The sequence below is a fragment of the Montipora foliosa genome, chromosome 8, assembly GCF_036669935.1.
Source record: "Montipora foliosa isolate CH-2021 chromosome 8, ASM3666993v2, whole genome shotgun sequence".
In the NCBI taxonomy this organism is placed as follows: Eukaryota; Metazoa; Cnidaria; class Anthozoa; order Scleractinia; family Acroporidae; genus Montipora; species Montipora foliosa.
Window position 1 is genome coordinate 19,259,338 of NC_090876.1, and position 20,000 is coordinate 19,279,337.

The 20,000-nt window shown below is 43.5% G+C and overlaps 1 protein-coding gene and 1 pseudogene across 1 annotated transcript in view; one reads left to right on the forward strand and one right to left on the reverse strand.

Annotated features, from left to right (window-relative positions):
• Positions 1-13,799, reverse strand: part of LOC138012712 (uncharacterized) — a 48,812-nt gene extending 35,013 nt beyond the window's left edge. Inside the window, exons 1-3 of the mRNA XM_068859577.1 lie at positions 13,468-13,799; positions 11,086-11,220; positions 10,613-10,653 (exon numbers count right to left, since the gene is read on the reverse strand). Of these exons, the coding sequence (XP_068715678.1) occupies positions 10,613-10,653; positions 11,086-11,220; positions 13,468-13,576 (285 nt within the window). The 5' untranslated portion in view covers positions 13,577-13,799. The remainder of the gene's footprint in view (positions 1-10,612; positions 10,654-11,085; positions 11,221-13,467) is intronic.
• Positions 4,069-9,705, forward strand: LOC138013272 (uncharacterized; annotated as a pseudogene).
• Positions 13,800-20,000: the final 6,201 nt, after the last annotated feature.

Consider the following 20,000-nt stretch of genomic DNA (forward strand, 5'->3'; position numbering starts at 1 on the left):
TACGCATTTCCCACTACCCTCTCGATCCTAAGAAAATACGCGCAGAAGGCTCTATGCACAAAGCCACCACTTGGCAGGGGAGTGACAGGCAAGACTTTTACCGACACGGAAAAAAATAAACTAGACCCTCCGTGAGGGTACACTGGGTTGCCTGTGGTACGTGACCGTTCCAAACAATTTTTTTCAAGGTCATTAAGAAGTCATACCAGAACAGGCCCTTTGGCTCACAGGTGCTCACACGTTCGTACGATGAAACAGATCTGTCCTTGCGTAATATGTAGCTCTAACAGTGCACGATATTGTTTTGGTATTGTCTATCATTGTAGTGCCATGGTAGAAGTCTTGGGTAAATAGTCTGAGAAGACGTGTGGTTACTAGCAAAGTACTGAACCCAGAAAGATTGAAGAAAATAAATGGGAAGTGAGAAACATTGGCTTCTGGGCTGACATGTTAATAAACTTCTTTTCACAACAAGTTTAAGCGTGCCCGCTGAGCATCTGACAGCTAGTTCACTGAAGTCAAGCCCTGTTCGGCGGGGTTAGCATTTGGATGGGAGACCAAAATAATATACCCCTCATAAAACAGAAGCATCGGACCGAAAATACTATTAACGCTAACAAATGCGAACTCAGCAAGGTACAGATCTTGTTAGCTTGCTTTATGCAAAAACAAATATTGATGCAAAAGTAAATAACTATTGATACACAGTTTTTAGAAAGAGCGGAAGGAAGTCTCCAGGACGGTCGATCGAGAATAACATATTTACGACATGAAAACAACATTAATTTTGAACCGTGAATATAGAATATAAAAAGTTACGATCAGCGACAAACATTTTGGGAGATTTTTGCTACGTTCAAATAAATCGCCAAATCGAAAGTGACATGACCGGAATTCAGCGGGCGCCGTTATTAAGGACGTTCGCGCCCATTGCTACTGCGCATCTTTTCGCACATGTCACGCACGCGTCATGCATCGTAGACCACGCAGGTAAACACGATGCTAAAGGCGCAAAAATTTTCCACAAGAATGGAACATGAAAGTATGTGGCATCATGGGATAGCTGTGGACCCAGGTCTTCTCGGAAATGTCACGCAATGGCGTGACAGTGCGAATAGACAATCGCTTTGAGAACTTCGCAGCGATTTTACTCTCTTGAATGCTCGGTGACCCCCATTCTTCTTTCCGTAGATCACATCCTTTCTTGATTTTGTCCATTTTAACAAAAAACAAAAAAAATCTGTACGTGAGAAGTTACAAATATTTGGCCTTTTATGCTCTCGTGCGACCGAAGTTTTCTTTCTTAGACAAATATGTATCGTTTTTCAAGGTCTATTTTACCTCAGAAAAAGACATCAGCTGCAAAGATTAATTCAGTTATATTAGTTATGTTGAACTGAGTACGTTTACCTGATCTAAATTTCACTCATGTAGCTTTTTTAGTGCTGACAGTTGTAAGCTAAGTTCGTCTTAAAGTAACGCAATCTTCTAAACATGATCTCGAAAACGAGCACGGTGACCCCCCATTTTTTTTGCCTTTTTGGCAAAAGTAGATCATTACCTTTGTGCGTGACAAGTTTAAAAAAATCTGTACGTGGGAACGTTTTGGGCGCGAACGTCCTTAAGTTACCACCGCATGTTTACTCGCCAAACAGTGAAGCATCTGTGTCAAATGATGGCAAGATACCGGGTTTTTGTAAGTTTCTTTTTCTGTCAAGTGGTATAAAGTTTGACAATGAAATGAGCGAAGTCAAAACAAAGATCACAATCGCACAACTCTAGTTTATGCAAAGTCAAAATTTACTCTCCAAGACGCGTTCGACGTTATTTACCACCAGGTAATTTCATCATTTTGGAAATGGCAGCTACTTTATTATTCATCTGCGTCACAATTTTTCACTGATTTTGGGGCTCATTTTGCTGAAACTCAAGCAAGCTTCCAACAGGCCTGTGAACCCTTCCTGCTTACAGAGCAATACTAAAAAACTTCTCCCCTATCACATTTCAACCTTAAGCTCGAAAATTCAATACACAACATGATATTATAATTCACAAAGGCAGAAAATACCACAGAATCCTTTTCCAGCGAAAAATTTATCGAAACAAACAACATATTTGCTCTTAGAGGCGAGAACCTCTTCCTATTTCATTGCGTGCGTGAAGGCAAGAAACTCAATCGTGTCAAATTACCATGTACTTGAGGTAAATACAGCTCACTTTGATTTCGGCTCGACAGGCGATAGATTGTTGACGAAGTCCATTACTCGTCGCTTTTAAGATTCCACCGCCTGTATATCCAATTGACCTGCCATTCATGAGCTTCATAAGGGTATATTTTGTTCAAAGATCCACTAAAACGCCATTCGCGTTACATGACTTTCGACGCCATAGCCGGTTAAGTTAATCGTTCTACTGTGTCCACCAGAGAAATCTACGCATTTCCCACTACCCTCTCGATCCTAAGAAAATACGCGCAGAAGGCTCTGTGCACAAAGCCACCTCTTAGCAGGGGAGTGACAGGCAAGACTTTTACCGACACGGAAAAAAACAAAAAAACGACGAAATCTCGACTGGTTTGCCATAGGCAACCCAGTAAAAAACGACGAAATCAACGCAGACCTCGATTGGTTTGCCATAGGCAACCCAGTAATAAAACGACGAAACGCTACAGAGATTCCGACTGGGTTTAGCAACCAGTAATGAAAGGATCCTACTAAGAAATTTTTACATCTCAGTGATACTGGCTTAAGCCGACTGAAACGTTAGATTGTTGCAAAATCCACGTTATCTATGTCTCATGCCTGTCAAAATAAATTGAGTTATTAAGTAATTACTCTCGGTGACTTTGTTCAGTGCAGCTAAATGGACAGTAGCGGGTGGTGATTTCATTGCCTAAAAGCAACTCACTTAACGAAACTATTGTCGCGGACGTTAGCGTTACATTGCGTGATTTTGAAACCCGAACTGCCGAACCCTAAGACTTGAAATGTAAGCTATTGGAAATATAATCTCGGTGAACTTTAGACCTTTTTTTGTGCTGTATGAGAGGAGAGTTTTTTCAGAGACAACGTGTCAAGCTTACCCTGGGTGCCAGAGACTTTTCTAGCGCGGTTTCCGGTTTTCAGTCAAGTCTTTATAGTGACCCGCGCGAAAAGCCTCTGGACCAGAGCGCTATTCCTTTGATAGCGTCGAACCAATCGTTAGCTCAGTTAGATCAGTTGGTCCAGATTTTGGACAGGACGGCTGATTGGCTCCGAACGACCACCTGAGGGACAGACGCTACAATTGGTCGACAAGAATAGACCAGCACGTGAAAGAATATTGTTGACATCACGTAAGCGTACTGCCAGAAGTGTTGTGATGGCGGTTTGTGAAAGTTTGGGGAAGGCACTGAAGGAAAGTATAAGCAATGTACTAGAAAGTTTTGACGGTGTAGAGAAGTTAAGTGATGTGCAAACAAGTGGGGTATTTAATTTTATTCAACGCAAGGACGTTCTTGCTGTCTTGCCAACCGGTTCCGGTAAATCGTTGTTGTTTCAGCTTATTCCAGGTCTTTGTTTACGTCTTAACCAAATGGGATACTGCGACTATCCGAAAAGTGCAATTGTGATTGTTGTTTGCCCGTTGAATGCCCTAATCGAATGCCATATGAAGGAGTTACGACAGCGGGGAATTTCATGTACTTGTTTATCCGGAGATGATGCCGACCAAGATGGCGCACTCGCTGGGAAATACTCGTTCATCTTTGCAAACCCTGAGGCGCTTATCCTGAACGAAAAATGGAGAATTGACCCCTCTTGACCTTCTGTAATTGGAAACCCATTTCTGACATTTCTTCACGTGCCGATCCACGTGAGACGTCCATGTGATTGGCATAAATGTAATCCGATAAAAAAGCTCAAAGGTCAACGGGGACGGTAAAAAGCACCGCTCCGTGCCAGAGGTTTTTCTCGCGGCTTCGCCGCTCGTGGCTTCGGCCTACGGCCGAAGCTGTGTCGGCCTTTGGCCGACACCGAAAATTCCCCCCGCACGCGAGAAAAACCTCTGGTGCCCAGGGTATGTCAAGCTAGAATCGTAGGAAAATAAATAATTTTAAAATTACATCAAGCGCGTGATTATTTGTCGCGAGACCCGTTCACGACAAAAGTGGCGACCCCGCCAGGACACTGGAAAGCATGGAAGACCTTTACAAATCAATAGAGGCGAAACTACAACTTCTCACCTTTACGAATGGACAGACAAGCGACGCGGTGAAAAAGGAAAACTTCGCATCAGTAGAGAGATTGAAAACAACTTTAGCCAAGAAAGTGGACGAAGTTCATGACCTCAAGGTAAGAGTACAAGAATTGAGGTTCGAAGAGGGGGATGACGGAGAAGAAATCTTAAAATGGAGCACAGACCTTGAAGAAAAATTAAGCGTGTTTGAAAAGGCCATTGACAACCTCGGGTCAAAAATTAAGACGTTCAGGAGCGCGGCGCTCGAAAACGAAAAGAAAAGGGAGGAAGATGAAGCAGCTGTAATTAGAGAAAAGAAATTTCAAGAAGAGATGCGTTTTGAAAAGGAAAAATTAGAGCAGAAACTTAAATACGAGGCGAAAATCGAAGAAAACCGAAAATGCCAGATTAAAGAACAATCAATCAACGCGAAGCTGCCCAAATTACAAATTACAAGGTTCAATGGCACGCATACAGATTGGCTGAGGTTTTGGAACCAGTTCAAAGCAGAAATTGACTCGGCTGATGTGCCCCAAATCACCAAATTTTCTTATCTGAAGGAGCTGCTGGAGCCACGGGTTAGAACAACAGTTGACGGCCTACCCTTTACTATAGAAGGCTACGAGAGGGCGAAAAGCATTTTGAACACTAATTATGGAAAGGTTAGCGAAATAGTTAACGCGTATGTAAACAACGTAATGTCTTTGCCCGCTATCCATGGAACGAACCCCAACAAAATCATGGAATTTTACCAGAAGTTGTCCCCAAATCTTCAAGCATTGGAGACTATGGGTAAATTAAAGGAAATCAATGGTTACGTTCGAATGACGCTCGACAAGTTGGAGGGTATAAAAGGTGACCTGGTGCGCACTGATGACAACTGGCAGGAATGGGATTTTCCGAAACTACTTGAAGCCTTGAGCAAGTGGACAGAAAGAAATCCTCCGAAATTGGAAGATAAATATCAGCAAGAAAAACCAACGCTGCCTAAGCCACCTCGATCAAGGACGTACCAGGCCAACCAACAAGACCCCAGAAGAAAGCCGTGCGTTTACTGCGATAATTCATCTCACCAGTCCATCAACTGCGATAAAGTCACCACGATACAAGAACGAAGGAGACTGTTGAACGTAAAACAACTTTGTTTCAATTGCACTGGTGCAAATCATAAGGCCTCAGAATGTCGCAGCACTTCCACCTGCAGAATTTGCAAACGGCGTCATCATTCATCTATCTGTGAGGAAACATCTCAGCATCAAGAACATATGTTAGTGGCAACCGGAAGAGGCGCGGTTACCTATCCAGTCGTTGTAGTTAACGTGGGAGGGATACATTGTCGCGCCCTACTTGATATCGGTGCTGGGAGCTCATATGCTTCGGCCGCATTACTCGACCGACTAAGGAAACAACCAGTGCGAAAAGAGCTGAAACGAATCGAAATGATGATGCAGGCAACAACAAGAGAGATTGAAATCCATGAAGTCGTCGTTAAGAGCTTATCAGGTGCATTTCAGCTTCGGACCGAGGTAACCAAAGTAAATCGTGGTGTCCTGCTCAGCTTAGGCAACCCGGGATACAAGGACATGATTGGACGATACCATCATCTGAAAGGGGTAGAAATGGACGACATCGATACGAAAAGGGATTTACCAGTTCACCTTATCCTTGGTGCCAGCGAGTACGCTCAAGTCAAAACAGAGACCACACCCAGAATCGGCAAACCCGGAGAACCTATCGCAGAATGGACGCGCCTGGGGTGGACTATGTTGTCACCCGGAAGTGAACCAAATCTCACCAGCATGTTCCTAACACAAACTTCCGCTGTTGACTACGAGAACCTCTGCAGACTTGACGTGCTCGGATTACAAGACCATTCGGTTGGCGATCAAGACCTTGTTTACGAAGAGTTCAAGGAGCAACTCCTAAGGGACCCAGAAGGATGGTACGAGACTGGCTTACTCTGGAAGGGCAACCATCCACCTCTTCCCAACAATAAGCCAGGAAGTCTGAAACGCCTGGAGAACCTCGTAAAGAAGCTGGAGAAGCAACCAGGGATGTGGGAAAAGTACGATGAAATCATCCGAGATCAACTAGCCCAAGGAATAGTCGAGAGTGCCGAAGGCGAACCATAAGGCAAAGAATTCTATATCCCACACAAACCAGTGGTGCGAGAGACGGCGGAGAGCACAAAAATCCGCATTGTTTATGATGCTTCTGCGCGAGCCTACCACCAGGCCCCATCCCTCAACGACTGCCTTGAGACTGGGCCACCATTGCAGAACAAGCTCTGGAGTGTGCTGACAAGGAACCGCTTCCACCCAGTGGCATTAGCTGGAGACCTAAGGCAAGCCTTCTTGCAAGTGCGAATAAGAGAGGAAGACCGAGACGCAATGCGGTTTCAGTGGTTGAGAGATTTGGAGAGCAAGGAAATCGAAACCCTGCGTTTCACACGGGCGCTGTTCGGGATGTCAACGTCGCCATTTCTGTTGGGCGGAGTAATCGAACAGCATCTTAACAACCTCCAACACAAGTATCCAGACACAGTAGAGGAAATAAGAAGAAGCCTTTACATCGATGACCTAATCAGCGGCGATAAAACGATCGCGCGTGCACAGCATTTAAAGGAAATGTCCCAGACCATCTTCAGAGAGGCAAAATTCGAGCTACATAAATGGCACTCTAATGTCCCTATCCTGGAGCGGCCAGAATATCGAGAGGAAGGACCAGAAGAGCAGCAGAGTTCTCAAGGATGCGAAGCCCAAACCTACGCCAAAGACCAGTTGGGTGTAAAAGGAGGAGAAACGAAATTACTCGGTGTGCGCTGGAACAAGGCCACGGACAAAATTCAAATCAGCTTTCCGGAAGCGATCGAGAATGTCACCAAGAGAGAAGTCCTGGGGAAGTTAGCAAAGATATATGATCCCTTAGGGTTAGCATCGCCCATCACTCTGGAGGGAAAGATGCTCTACCGACAAGCGTGTGAGCTGCGAATTCCATGGGACCAAGAACTACCAAGGAAACAGACGGCCAGCTGGAAGACGTGGGAGGGAAATCTTCCCGAAATAATTGAAGCACCAAGAAGCATCGTTCAGTACCAGGAAGAAATAACCAGCATTAACCTCCACGCTTTCGGCGACGCAAGCAGCCAAGGCTTATCAGCAGCAGTATACGCTGTGTCTCATCAACCCTCAGGTATATCACAGGGACTCGTAGCCGCCAAGTCCAGGCTTGCAAAGAAGGGATTAACCATACCGAGGCTTGAACTGGTAGCCGGCCATATGGCTACTAATCTGGTGCACAACGTGAAACAAGCCCTACAAGGATTTCCCGTAACAAGTGTCCATTGCTGGCTAGATAGCAGTGTTGCTCTCCACTGGATCAAGGATGGTGGGGAGTACAAGCAATTCGTGAGTAATCGCGTCCGAAAAATCCAAGACAAGGAGTACATTTATTGGCGCCACGTGGGTTCAAAGGAAAACCCTGCCGATCTGGGCAATCGAGGAGGAAAAGCAGGAGAATGTGCGGATCTGTGGTTTCAAGGACCGTCCTGGTTACCATACCCAGAGAATTGGCCGTCAGACATCGTTACTAGCCCAAGCAAAGAAACTCAAGCTGAGGCAAAAGTGATCAAGGAAGTTCTCGCCGTGGCAATAGCAGACGACAAAGAACTTGACCAGTTATTACAGAAGTGGGATCTTTGGAGGGCGGTTCGAATTTGTTCATGGATAACACGGTTTATCCAAAACTGCAAGTTGAAACATCAACAGAAGATCAGCGGTCCTCTCAACACTGCGGAGATAAACCGTCGGATAGAGTTCTGGGTGCGAGATAGTCAAGTCAGATGCCTGAATACAGCCAGTTTCAAAGAAGATCAGCTACGATTAAACCTTCAGAAGAACGAAGACGGTTTATATGAATGCAGGGGCCGCATTCAAGGAGATTATCCAATCTACTTACCCGACAGTGCACTGTTCACCAAGAAGCTGGTCATGCACTTGCACACTCAAACCTTGCACGGGGGAGTCGGCATGACGATGGCGAAGGTTCGAGAGAAGTACTGGGTACCACGGTTACGACGTTTGACAAAGCAAGTGATTAGGGGCTGTCATGGCTGCAAAAGATTTCAAGTGGCGGCACTCCCAAATCCACCAACAGGCAACTTGCCGAAGGAAAGAACAGCTGGATCAGTACCATTCAAGTTCATTGGAGTGGATTTTGCTGGACCAATTAATTACCTCAGCAAGACCAAAAAGGAAATGAAGGCTTACATTGTTCTTTACGCCTGTAGTCTCACCCGAGCGGTCTACCAGGACCTGTTACCGAGCCAGAGCACTGACGAGTTCCTAAGCAGCTTAAAACGATTTATATCAAGAAGAGGGCGCCCCGAAAAGATCTTTTCAGACAATGGGAAAACCTTTGTGGCAGCAGCGAAGTGGCTGAGGAACGTTATGAAGGATGAAAAGTTGAACGACTTCCTCGCCAGACAAGAAATAACTTGGCAATTCAACCTCAGCCGAGCCCCATGGTGGGGGGGACAATTTGAGAGATTGATCGGCGTAGTGAAGCAGAGTCTGTACAAGTCTATTGGTAATGGGAACCTCAGATGGCACGAACTTGAAGAGGTGATCTCAGATGTGGAGAGAATTGTTAACGACAGACCCCTCGATTATGTGGAGGACGACGTCCAAATGCCGATACTGACCCCCAGCGTTATGCTCTTCGGCCAACCAAATCAACTCCCAGAGGAAGATCCGAGTAACATGGAGGACGACAGCCTCAGAAAACGAGCCAAGTACCTGCGAAGGTGCAAGGAGGTGCTGTGGTTGAGATGGAAAAACGAGTACCTCAAGTCCCTCAGAGAGCGCCACAACCTTAACCAGAAAACCAAAGAAACAGCCTTGAATCCGGGAGACGTTGTACTTATCAAGGGTGAAGAAAGAAATCGAGGATTGTGGAGGATCGGTGTAGTGGACAAGTTAATCCCTGGTAGAGACGGGATAGTGAGAGCAGTGCGACTGAGGGCTGGAAAATCTTTCCTGGAACGACCAGTTCAACATCTCTATCCACTTGGGCTGTCCTGTGACAGAAACACCCAAGAGGGGACTGCTAGATTGAATGCTCGAGCTTCAGAGTTCCAACCTAGACGTGCTGCAGTCAGTGCCCGTCAGCGCATAGCTGCGATAGCAGAAGATGAACTAAATGAGAACTGAACTTTTCAATGTGATTTAGAGTTGTTAATGTTATCGTTTACCTTGTTCAATTTATATTTGACATCATAAGAGTCAAATAGGGGGAGAGTGTCGCGGACGTTAGCGTTACATTGCGTGATTTTGAAACCCGAACTGCCGAACCCTAAGACTTGAAATGTAAGCTATTGGAAATATAATCTCGGTGAACTTTAGACCTTTTTTTGTGCTGTATGAGAGGAGAGTTTTTTCAGAGACAACGTGTCAAGCTAGAATCGTAGGAAAATAAATAATTTTAAAATTACATCAAGCGCGTGATTATTTGTCGCGAGACCCGTTCACGACACTATACTTTTTCCTACAACAACAAGGATTCAAATAGCTTCAATTCTTACAGAGTTCGATGAAAATCCGGATTTATAACATGCGGTAGGGCAAAAGAGCGATTGTGTTGTGTTGGCTTTTATCCTTATAACTCGTTTTCATTATTATTTTATTTTACCCGCAGTCTGCAGTCTGCAGTCTGCATTTTACCCCTGGTCTGCATTGTACCCCCGGTCTGCAGTCTGCGTTTTACACTGACCGATTTTCAAACGTAAAGCTGGTGACCCGCGAAGGATTTCATAAATTACTTTCGTGTCTTACCTCTGATAAATACAACCTCCATACAAACGTTTTGCAATTTCAACTAAAACCTTCAGTGAGGTATTGATCGTCGTTTTGAGAAGCCAAAAAATATCCAGTTTAACGCTATGGCCCGGGTTGCTCGAGGCATGGTTAGCCCTAACCAGCGTTAAATACCATGGAAACGTATAGGTTTTGATACCTCTTAACCAACGGTTAGCACTAACCAGGATTTGAGCAACCGGCCCACGGTTGATAATTATGGCGCGAAATATTTTTCCCACCATTCTCATTTCGTACTTCATTTCATGTCGTCAGCCTATTGCTATTTCTTTGCTCTGTGTCTTTTTCACAGTGTTTTGTATTCAGCCAGCATTTTATACCTGGTCCGCAGTCCGGGTCCGTAGTCCGCAGTCCGCGGTCCTTATTTTATACTGACCGATTTAAAACACATAGATCAGTTAAATCCTCAAATATCTGTTGGAATGATTTTGGGAAATATTGCATACAATTCACTGCAGCAAAAGTACTTTCGTTTGTAAACTACAGACTTCAAATGCCAACCACACAAATAAAACAGGAATTACCTTTGTCGGAGTTGGTGTAGGTGTAGGTCCAGGTAAAGCCTCTAAATGTGGAAAATACAGAAGAAACGTTGATGCAAAATGTACATTTACGCTTTGAGTGAAAGGTTGGGAGAACTCGAAAAAGCTGTGGAAACACTCGCCTGTGGCTCGTGTTCCCACAGCATTTCTCGTTCTTCCAAACTTTCACTCGTGTTTCTATAACTCGATAGAAACACGGTACATGTTTTCTATTTTTTTAATACTGGTTGGAAACGAATTCTAGTTCAAGGTTGCTGAAGAGTGCGCAGATGTAATTATTCTACAATTATACATGCTACTCCTACGTACATTTAAGTCTGTTGAGGTAATTTGTGCATGTTGACATCACGTGAAACCTATTCCAAAAGCACATGGCATGGCTTGAGCAGTGATTTATAACAGAGGGATGATAATGATTATGATGATGACGATGATGTGACGACTCAACAACTCACCTAAACAATCAAATTCACACCCAGTAAAACAACATTTGTAGCCATAGGGACACTCGCTATCTTCTCCTTCAGTACAAAAATCGACCAGATCCTCTGGGCACTCTGCACTTTCGAATTCTGGGCATATGCCTGGACCTGGAAAACATTCAGTTTAAATATGAAACAATTTTTCTTGAGAGGGTACATTGTTCTTCATAAGATTAGAAATGTGACTACAGTGTAGACCTGATAATTAATACATGAACTGTGTTGTTGCTGCTACAATGTACAAATTGATTCTCATAGGGAAGATTCAAGTTTATTAGAGCTCAGCACATCTGATATCATACTCATAACTTAATATCTGCAGTATATTGAAACGTTCGCATGCTAGGCAAATGAGCTACATGGGGCGTGTGACGATCTGCAGCTGCTTTTGCAGCACTATAAAATCTACCTCAATAAGGAGTAAAACTGCGGAATACTCGGCCGTTCTCGTGACGGCAGCTGCAGAGCGCTAGCTACTGAAAAATATTAATTAAGTGGCCTTACGAAGCCCTGCTTCAGTTTGCGAAGACTTTTCTCGTTAATGGATTCAATTTGTGGGTGAATCTTGTATATTCTCCTTGAAAACAATCCAGTACAGTTTATTAATAACCAACTTACCAATAAATGAAGCATTCTTGAACGAGTGGATGTCAAAAGGTCAATTAATTGCATGGCTTAGCAGTAAGAAATGCTCGAACTTGTTTGAAGGTCAAAACAAAAGATTTTTCCTCCTTTTTTCCAGCGCGCTGTGCATTTTCCCCCGATTTTTCCCCTTGCATCCGAAACATAACGAAGTCGAAAAAGGCCGAGACTTAAGCCCTGGCCAAACTATCGAACAAAGTTGGATTCCACATGCAACATTGTGGGGTGTAAATGTTGAGGTAGTGGCAAAACACTCATCCAACATTGCTTTACGAAACTGATTCAAGTTCAAGTTGGCGCTAAATTTATAAATATGACGCTAACACTGAAACGGAAACCGCTCGTAGCGCTTGTGTTACTGGAGCTGTTTGAGGACGGAAACTGGATTCAAACGAGGAAAATCAAAAAAATGGTTAAGAGAACGTGTACAAAAAAATACAAAATACATCGGCGTTTAGGAGATGATGAGAACAGAGCGATAGTGATTAGGGGACTAAAAGTGCCCCAAAGACATGGCCTTGCTTCATATTCGCTGATCAATGTTTCTGGCTGTTGATCCTTGTCCGCCATCTTTGTTGCAAATAATGCTAGAAGCCTAGGCTTGAAAATAAAATAGCGAATCGTGATTGGCTAGTAGCGCGAACGTGACTAGATTCAGGACACAACTTTGTTGGAAGAGCGGCAAAACACTGCAACATTGTTGCGTCGAGCAGAATTGTTGGTCGCAATGTTTGATCAAAAGCAAACTCTATCCAACACTTGATCGAGCAAAAAATGTTAGACGAATATCATCCAACATGGGTGGCCAAACGGTCGAACAATGTTGGATCGAGCAAAGTTGGAGTGTTGAATCCAACTTTGTTCGATAGTTTGGCCAGGGCTTTACGCCATTCGCTTCGCCGACCTTTGAGCGAAAAACAGCAAGCAGTGAGCTGATGTCACCCATCGCATGTCGTCACAAATGGCTTCCGGTATAGAATTTCCTAGCATTTTTCTTAAAAATGTATTGAAGACAATATCTCGAGAAAAATGGGGAAAAAAAGATTTCTTCAACGCGAAAGATGTTGCAGTGCAGTATCTCGCTAGGATATACCATTAAATTAACCAAATTTTATCTTTCTTCCAGCAACAATTTCAGGGCTCGAGGCCAACAAGTTACAAAGGAGTATTATCTTAGTCAAGAACTACGTGATAGAATCACTTTTTTCCACATGAAAACTTGAAAAAACATTTTCCCTGATGCTTCTCGGAAAAAAGACATGACCTTTCATCCTATTAGAGAGTTTAATTGAGTGTGGTTTGTTTTTCGCAGGGATTTTTGAGAACACAGGCAGTATTATTTGCATGGCTGCACAAAGACCGACTTTCTCAGTCTAAAAAACTTTTCACATACCTTATCTGCTTTGTAATTGACACAGTTTACCGTGGAAAATACATATTATTCTGAGCTAATATAAATTTTACGGTTTACGTGATAAAATAACCGAATCCCATAACCCTCAACGTAACATGAATATAAATACCGATATCAAAATATTAAATCAAGTGAAAAGTTATGCCATGCACGAGCTATCGGATGAAGTCTCTAGCTTGGCTTCTCAGCATTGATCGTATAAATATAGCAAAATATTTGGAAGAATTCAAAGGAAACAGAGATCAAGGTTTATGAATACAAAACCTCGATTATTGCCATTCGCTAATAATTCAGCTTACGTGTCTTCGAACTCCCGCCGCCGCCGCCGCCAATCTGGCCATGCTGCGCTTCAATTGGAAATAAAAAGGCAGTCAAGACGAAGAAAATGCGTACAACCGTGAACTCCATCCTTGAAACCGCGTCTGTCAAGACGGAAAATGCTAACAGCTCTATGTGCCAACGTGAAAACCTAAGTTCAGTAACCTCAGTTCAACCAAGCTTCTTGGAGCGCGATACTTCATATCAAATTTCCGTTACGTCCAGCAATGACTGTAGTCAAGGTCTCATACTTGTTGACATAACATTGAACAGGCGGTGTACAAATGAAAAGGAAAGGTCTTTTTTCGTTGCTGTCTAGACGAACAAGTAACGTTTGTTTCATCGACTTCGTCACTTCACATCTCTCTGGCACACTGTCAAGTCACATGCAAAGGGATAAATTTCCGAAAGGTCTCCGTTTTTCATACACACTGGCCGTATTTGGAAAACGAAGACTCCAGATAATTGAACTGAAAAGTCGACTACATTACTTGCAAAAAATTCCGGACGTTTAACTTTCGGACACTTTTTCCCTCATTTCGGACAATTTTCGGACAAAAATTTCGGACACTGCGCTGAAACATGTCTAAAGTAAATTTACGACTAAAAAACATGAATTAGACTGAAATAAAATATGTGAAAATGATAGTTTTACTGTACCTTCAAGGTTTTACAGCCGGATACACCAACGAGAAAATAACAAAAACTCAATCAAGCTTATGCCTCAATAGGGGCGTAGCCAGGGGAGGGTTCCAGGGGTTCCGGAACCCCCCCTCTCCTATTTTTAACAGTGATTTTATCCCAGCAAGAGTGTAATGGACTCTCGATTCCTGAAATTCTTCGTTTTGTTCTATGCTTACAATAAGTACAGTGAATGTCATTGTGTTATCTATCTGCGTTTTAATTGCATTTTCGGAGACATGAGACAGAAATACTGACATTGAAGCAGCGCTGGAGTTTTATGAGAACGACCTTCCTTGTCCTGATGTGGTTGATGTTGAGCTCCTGCAATGGAAGAGAAAGTGGTGCAGCACTGAGGATGCCGACCTCCCCACCAGTGCAGTTCAGACACTCGCAGCATACACTCGGCCGTTCTCGTAGCGGCAGCTGCAGAGCACGAGCTACTGAAAAAAATAATTAAGTGGCCTTACGAAGCCCTGCTTCAGTTTGCGACGAGTTTTCTCGTTAATAGATTCAATTTGTGGGTGAATCTTGTATATTCTCCTTGAAAACAATCCAGTACAGTTTATTAATAACCAACTTACCAATAAATGAAGCATTCTTGAACGAGCGGATGTCAAAAGGTCAATTAATTGAATGGCTTAGCATTAACAAATGCTCGAACTTGTTTGAAGGTCAAAACAAAAGATTTTTCCTCCTTTTTTCCAGCGCGCTGTGCATTTTTTCCCCTTACATCCGAAACATAACGAAGTCGAAAAAGGCCGAGATTTACGCCATTCGCGTTCGCCGACCTTTGAGCGAAAAGCAGCAAGCAGTGAGCGGATGTCACTCCTCGCATGTCGTCACAGATGGCTTCCGGTATAGAATTTCCTGGCATTTTTCTTAACAACGTATTGAAGACAATATCTCGAGAAAAATGGGGAAAAAAAAGATTTCTTCAACGTGAAAGATGTTGCCGTGCAGTATCTCGCTAGGATATACCATTAAATTAACCAAATTTTATCTTTCTTCCAGCAACCCTTCAGTTCAATAAAATTTCAGGGCTCGAGGCCAACAAGTTACAAAGGAATATTATATTAGTCAAGAACTACGTGATAGAATCACTTTTTTCCACATGAAAACTTGAAAAAACATTTTCCCTGATGCTTCTCGCGATCGGAAAAAAGACATGACATTTCATCCTACTAGAGAGTTTAATTGAGTGTGGTTTGTTTTTCGTAGGGATTTTTGAGAACACATGCGGTATTATTTGCATGGCTTCACAAAGACCGACTTTCTCTAAAAAAAATTTCACATACCTTATCTGCTTTGTAATTGACACAGTTTACCGTGGAAAATACATATTATTCTGAGCTAATGTGAATTTTACGGTTTATGTGATAAAATACCTGAATCCCATAACCCTCAACGTAACATGAATATAAATACCGATATCAAAATATTAAATCAAGTGAAAAGTTACGCCATGCACGAGCTATCGGATGAAGTCTCCAGCTTGGCTTCTCAGCATTGATCGTATAAATATAGCGAAATATTTGGAAGAATTCAAAGGAAACAGAGATCAAGGTTTATGAATACAAAACCTCGATTATTGCCATTCGCTAATAATTCAGCTTTCGTGTCTTCGAACTCCCGCCGCCGCCGCCGCCGCCAATCTGGCCATGCTGCGCTTCAATTGGAAATAAAAAGGCAGTCAAGACGAAGAAAATGCGTACAACCGTGAACTCCATCCTTGAAACCGCGTCTGTCAAGACGCAAAATGCTAACAGCTCTATGTGCCAACGTGAAAACTTAAGTTCAGTAACCTCAGTTCAACCAAGCTTCTTGGAGCGCGATGCTTCATATCAAATTTCCGTTACGTCCACCAATGACAGAGATGCCAACCTATAGAGATCTAAAATCTGGAGTTTTTTCCAGCCGGTCTCCCCACCCCTCCCACCTCGATCAACCTTCCCACTCCCCCTCCCCTTCCCCCCTTAAATGCACCCACCCATCCCCCAGCAGCTCCTTCAGAATACAAGAATATTCCGCCGCCAGTGTGAATTTGCGGGAAAACAGGGTACTTGTGTCAAGAATTTTTATTTTTGTTAATCGGGGATCCAATCAAACAATCGGTTATATGGCTATGATAGTTAAAGGAAGTCATTTTGTTTAGTCAGAAACCCATAAGAGTTGAAACGTGTAACGGCCCCTTGTGTGCTGGGAAACAAACTTCTGAATATTCAATTTGCTAAGTACCATATTTGGAACAACAAGAGCGAGGGGTTTCCAAATATGGTACTTCGCACTGAAACATTCACCCAATCAGTTCGCACTGAATATTCGGAAGCTGTGAACGCGCGTTACACGTTTCAACCCTTATGGGTTTCTGGTTTAGTTCTATTAACGTGTGTTTGAAACTCAGAGATGAAGAAGTGAATTAGAATGGAGAAACGTCTGTAAAAGGTTCAGAGTCGTTTTTATCCGGGAGATTTAATGACCCGTACGGGAGACAGGGAGATTCGTTGTGTATCCGGGAGACTCCCGGATAATCCGGGAGAGTTGGCACGTATGCAATGACTGTAGTCAAGGTCTCATACTTGTTGACATAACATTGAACAGGCGGTGTACAAATGAAAAGGAAAGGTCTTTTTTCGTTGCTCTCTAGACGAACAAGTAACGTTTGTTTCATCGACTTCGTCACTTCACATCTCTCTGGCACACTGTCGAGTCACATGCAAAGGGATAAATTTCCGAAAGGTCTCCGTTTTCCATACACACTGGCCGTATATGAAAAACGAAGACTCCAGATAATTGAACTGAAAATTCAACTACATTACTTGCAAAAAATTTCGGACGTTTAACTTTCGGACACTTTTTCCATCATTTCGGACAATTTTCGGACAAAAATTTTGGACACTGCATTGAAATATGTCTAAAGTAAATTTACGACTAAAAAACATGAATTAGACTGAAATAAAATTTGTGAAAATGATAGTTTTACTGTACCTTCAAGGTTTTACAGCCGGATACACCAACGAGAAAATAACACAAACTCAATCAAGCTTATGCCTCAATAGGGGCGTAGCCAAGGGAGGGTTCCAGGGGTTCCGGAACCCCCCCTCTCGAGCCAAGGAACCCCCCCTCTCCTATTTTTAACAGTGATTTTATCCCAGCAAGAGTGTAATGGACTCTCGATTCCTGAAATTCTTCGTTTTGTTCTATGCTTACAATAAGTACAGTGAACGTCATTGTGTTATCTATCTGCGTTTTACTTGCATTTTCGGAGACATGAGACAGAAATACTGACATTGAAGCAGCGCTGGAGTTTTATGAGAACGACCTTCTTTCTTCTGATTTGGTTCATGTTGAGCTCCTGCGATGGAAGAGAAAGTGGTGCAGCACTGAGGATGCCGACCTCCCCACCAGTGCAGTTCAGACACTCGCAGCATATACCTTACTCCAAAATGGCCCCCATTTTAGTATTCTTTTGTTTGATTACAAGTGGCCCTGTTGGCCTCGTTCAAGGTTAAATAGTCTTTTGAATTCTACGTTTGAAAGCGAGGCCAAAAAGGCCAGTTTACAATGAAACAAAAGAATACTAAAATGGCTGCCATTTTGGAATAAGGTGTATGCGATCGAGAGTTCTTTCCTAACATCCACACCTTGATCTGCATGTTGTGCACGTTGCCGATAACGTCAGCTGAATGTGAACTCTCATTCAGTACACTAAGAAGGTTAAAAACATACCTGAGGTCGACAATGTCAAGCGAGCGAGAGGCTGGGCTGGCGTTGATGAGCATCAATTACCACCGAGAGATAAATATCGAGGAAGCGATAAACAACGGAAACCAAAGCGTCTTATGTTTACATAGCGTAAACGCCAAAGTCTTGTATTTTTAGACCAACCGTTTTCGTTGGAACCAATTTGGAACCCCCCATCCTAGAAATCCTGGCTACGCCCCTGTCAAGCAGTGTCTCAACTATAGAGTTCGGTCCAGAAAGGGAACTAAGGGCTTTGAAGCGCAATGTGGCTTAACTTTGATCTGAGACAAGATCTTCAAAAGGATCTTCTGGTTCCAGTACTTTAGTGAAAGCCTCCACTATGCCTGCCATCTCAAAACCCTTCCTTACCACATCTGGTTTGTTTCGGAGGTAATCGTTTAAACCAACAAGCCAGCGGGCGTGAATCGGCTTCATTACAGATAACTTAGTGCTGACATCAATGGAGTGTACATCAACACCTTTGTCGACCTGCTTTGCGATTTCCGTTGCATACCACTCCTGAAACTTTCCTTTCAGAAACTTACCCTCGTAAATTAGCTGCATCGGGAGAAAAAGACCTGACATTGTTACCGTGAAAGTTTCAGTAATCTGCTTCTTTTTCCCCTTTCCCACAAGTGGCACACTCTTTTCCCCATTTTTATGGAGGGTGTGACTTGCGGAACAGACATAGGACAATGGGGTTTGATCGAAATTGAGAATCAGATCTTCTGGCACACTTTGTATGGCTTGTAGGGTTTTGATCTTTCGCTGGAACTACAGTTTCGCTTCCTTCAAGACTCCCGGGGCCACGGGTATCTTCTCAGTGGTAGCCATTCTCATTGTCATCTTCTTGCCTTCTCTCTCCATGCGGTAGAGGACATTCCGACCCCAGTCATAACTAAGGCTCAAGTAGCCCCCGTGTTCAACCAATATGGTACGGTCATTGGCCATAACTATTCCTTTGGCAATAGCATTTATCACGGCAGCTGTTACCGGGGCACCTTTTAGTCGCAGGGCTTGTATCGTTTCGATGGTCTTTTTCATAAGGTCTTCAGGCAGTAATGCAGGTCGCCCACGCTTTCTGAAGCTAATTTCGCTAACAGGCCCATCTGTTGTTTGTTTGGTTTGAATGAAAGTATAATGTTCACTCGCACACAAGCGACATGTTAACAACAACAAGGTTTATTGCATAAGCCTAAGTTCTTACAAGCACGTGGAGGCTATGATAATGTATTCTAATTATGCAATTAATCATGACACCTCCCTTTTTTTTAAACAAGATAAACCTGGAATGAATGATCAACCACTCATTAAGCATGAGTCAATAAAAAAAACTTTCCTAGAATGTTTGCATTGTTTACTGTAAGAGAACAGTTCAGTTCATAACATAGTTCTTGTATCTTGCTGGCAATCTCACAATACGGCCACTGGAGGTACACTTTGCTTGTGTTGGCAGAGGGCTGCTTTCATTGGCAGCAGGCAGGGCCGATTCAGCATTACTAACAGGAACCGCGGGTGTGGCAGAGACAGGCGGTATCACCGCTTCATCAAGGGGTGGTCCCGTACTCACGACTGGGGGCTCATTTGTCAGCAACAAATGTCGACGATTGCGACGGTAGGCAGTGCCGTCAGGTGTTGAGACTACATAGGATCTAGGAGCAGCATGCTGGGAAGTAACAGTTGCAGGCTCCCAGGTCTTTCCCATTCGTATACGCACTGTTGCATGTGGCTTGATTTCAGGTAACCGCCTTACACCGTGATCGTAGTATATCTTCTGTTTATCCCTACGCTCCTTGAGCTTGTCATAGGCATTGTGAACCACTTGAGGCTTCAAGAGGGATACAGTAGAAGGCAACTTGGACTTCAACATGCGACTCATCAGCAATTGTGCAGGGGACTCCTTTAGTCCTGAGACTGGAGTGTTCCTGTACTCCAGGAGAGCTATGTACGGGTCATTTTCATCTTCAAATGCTTTCCTAAGCACCTTCTTGATGGTTTGTATCGCTCTTTCACTCATCCCATTTGACTGTGGGTATCTGGGACTCGAGGTGGTGACTTCAAATCCCCAATCCTTTGCAAACTGATGGAA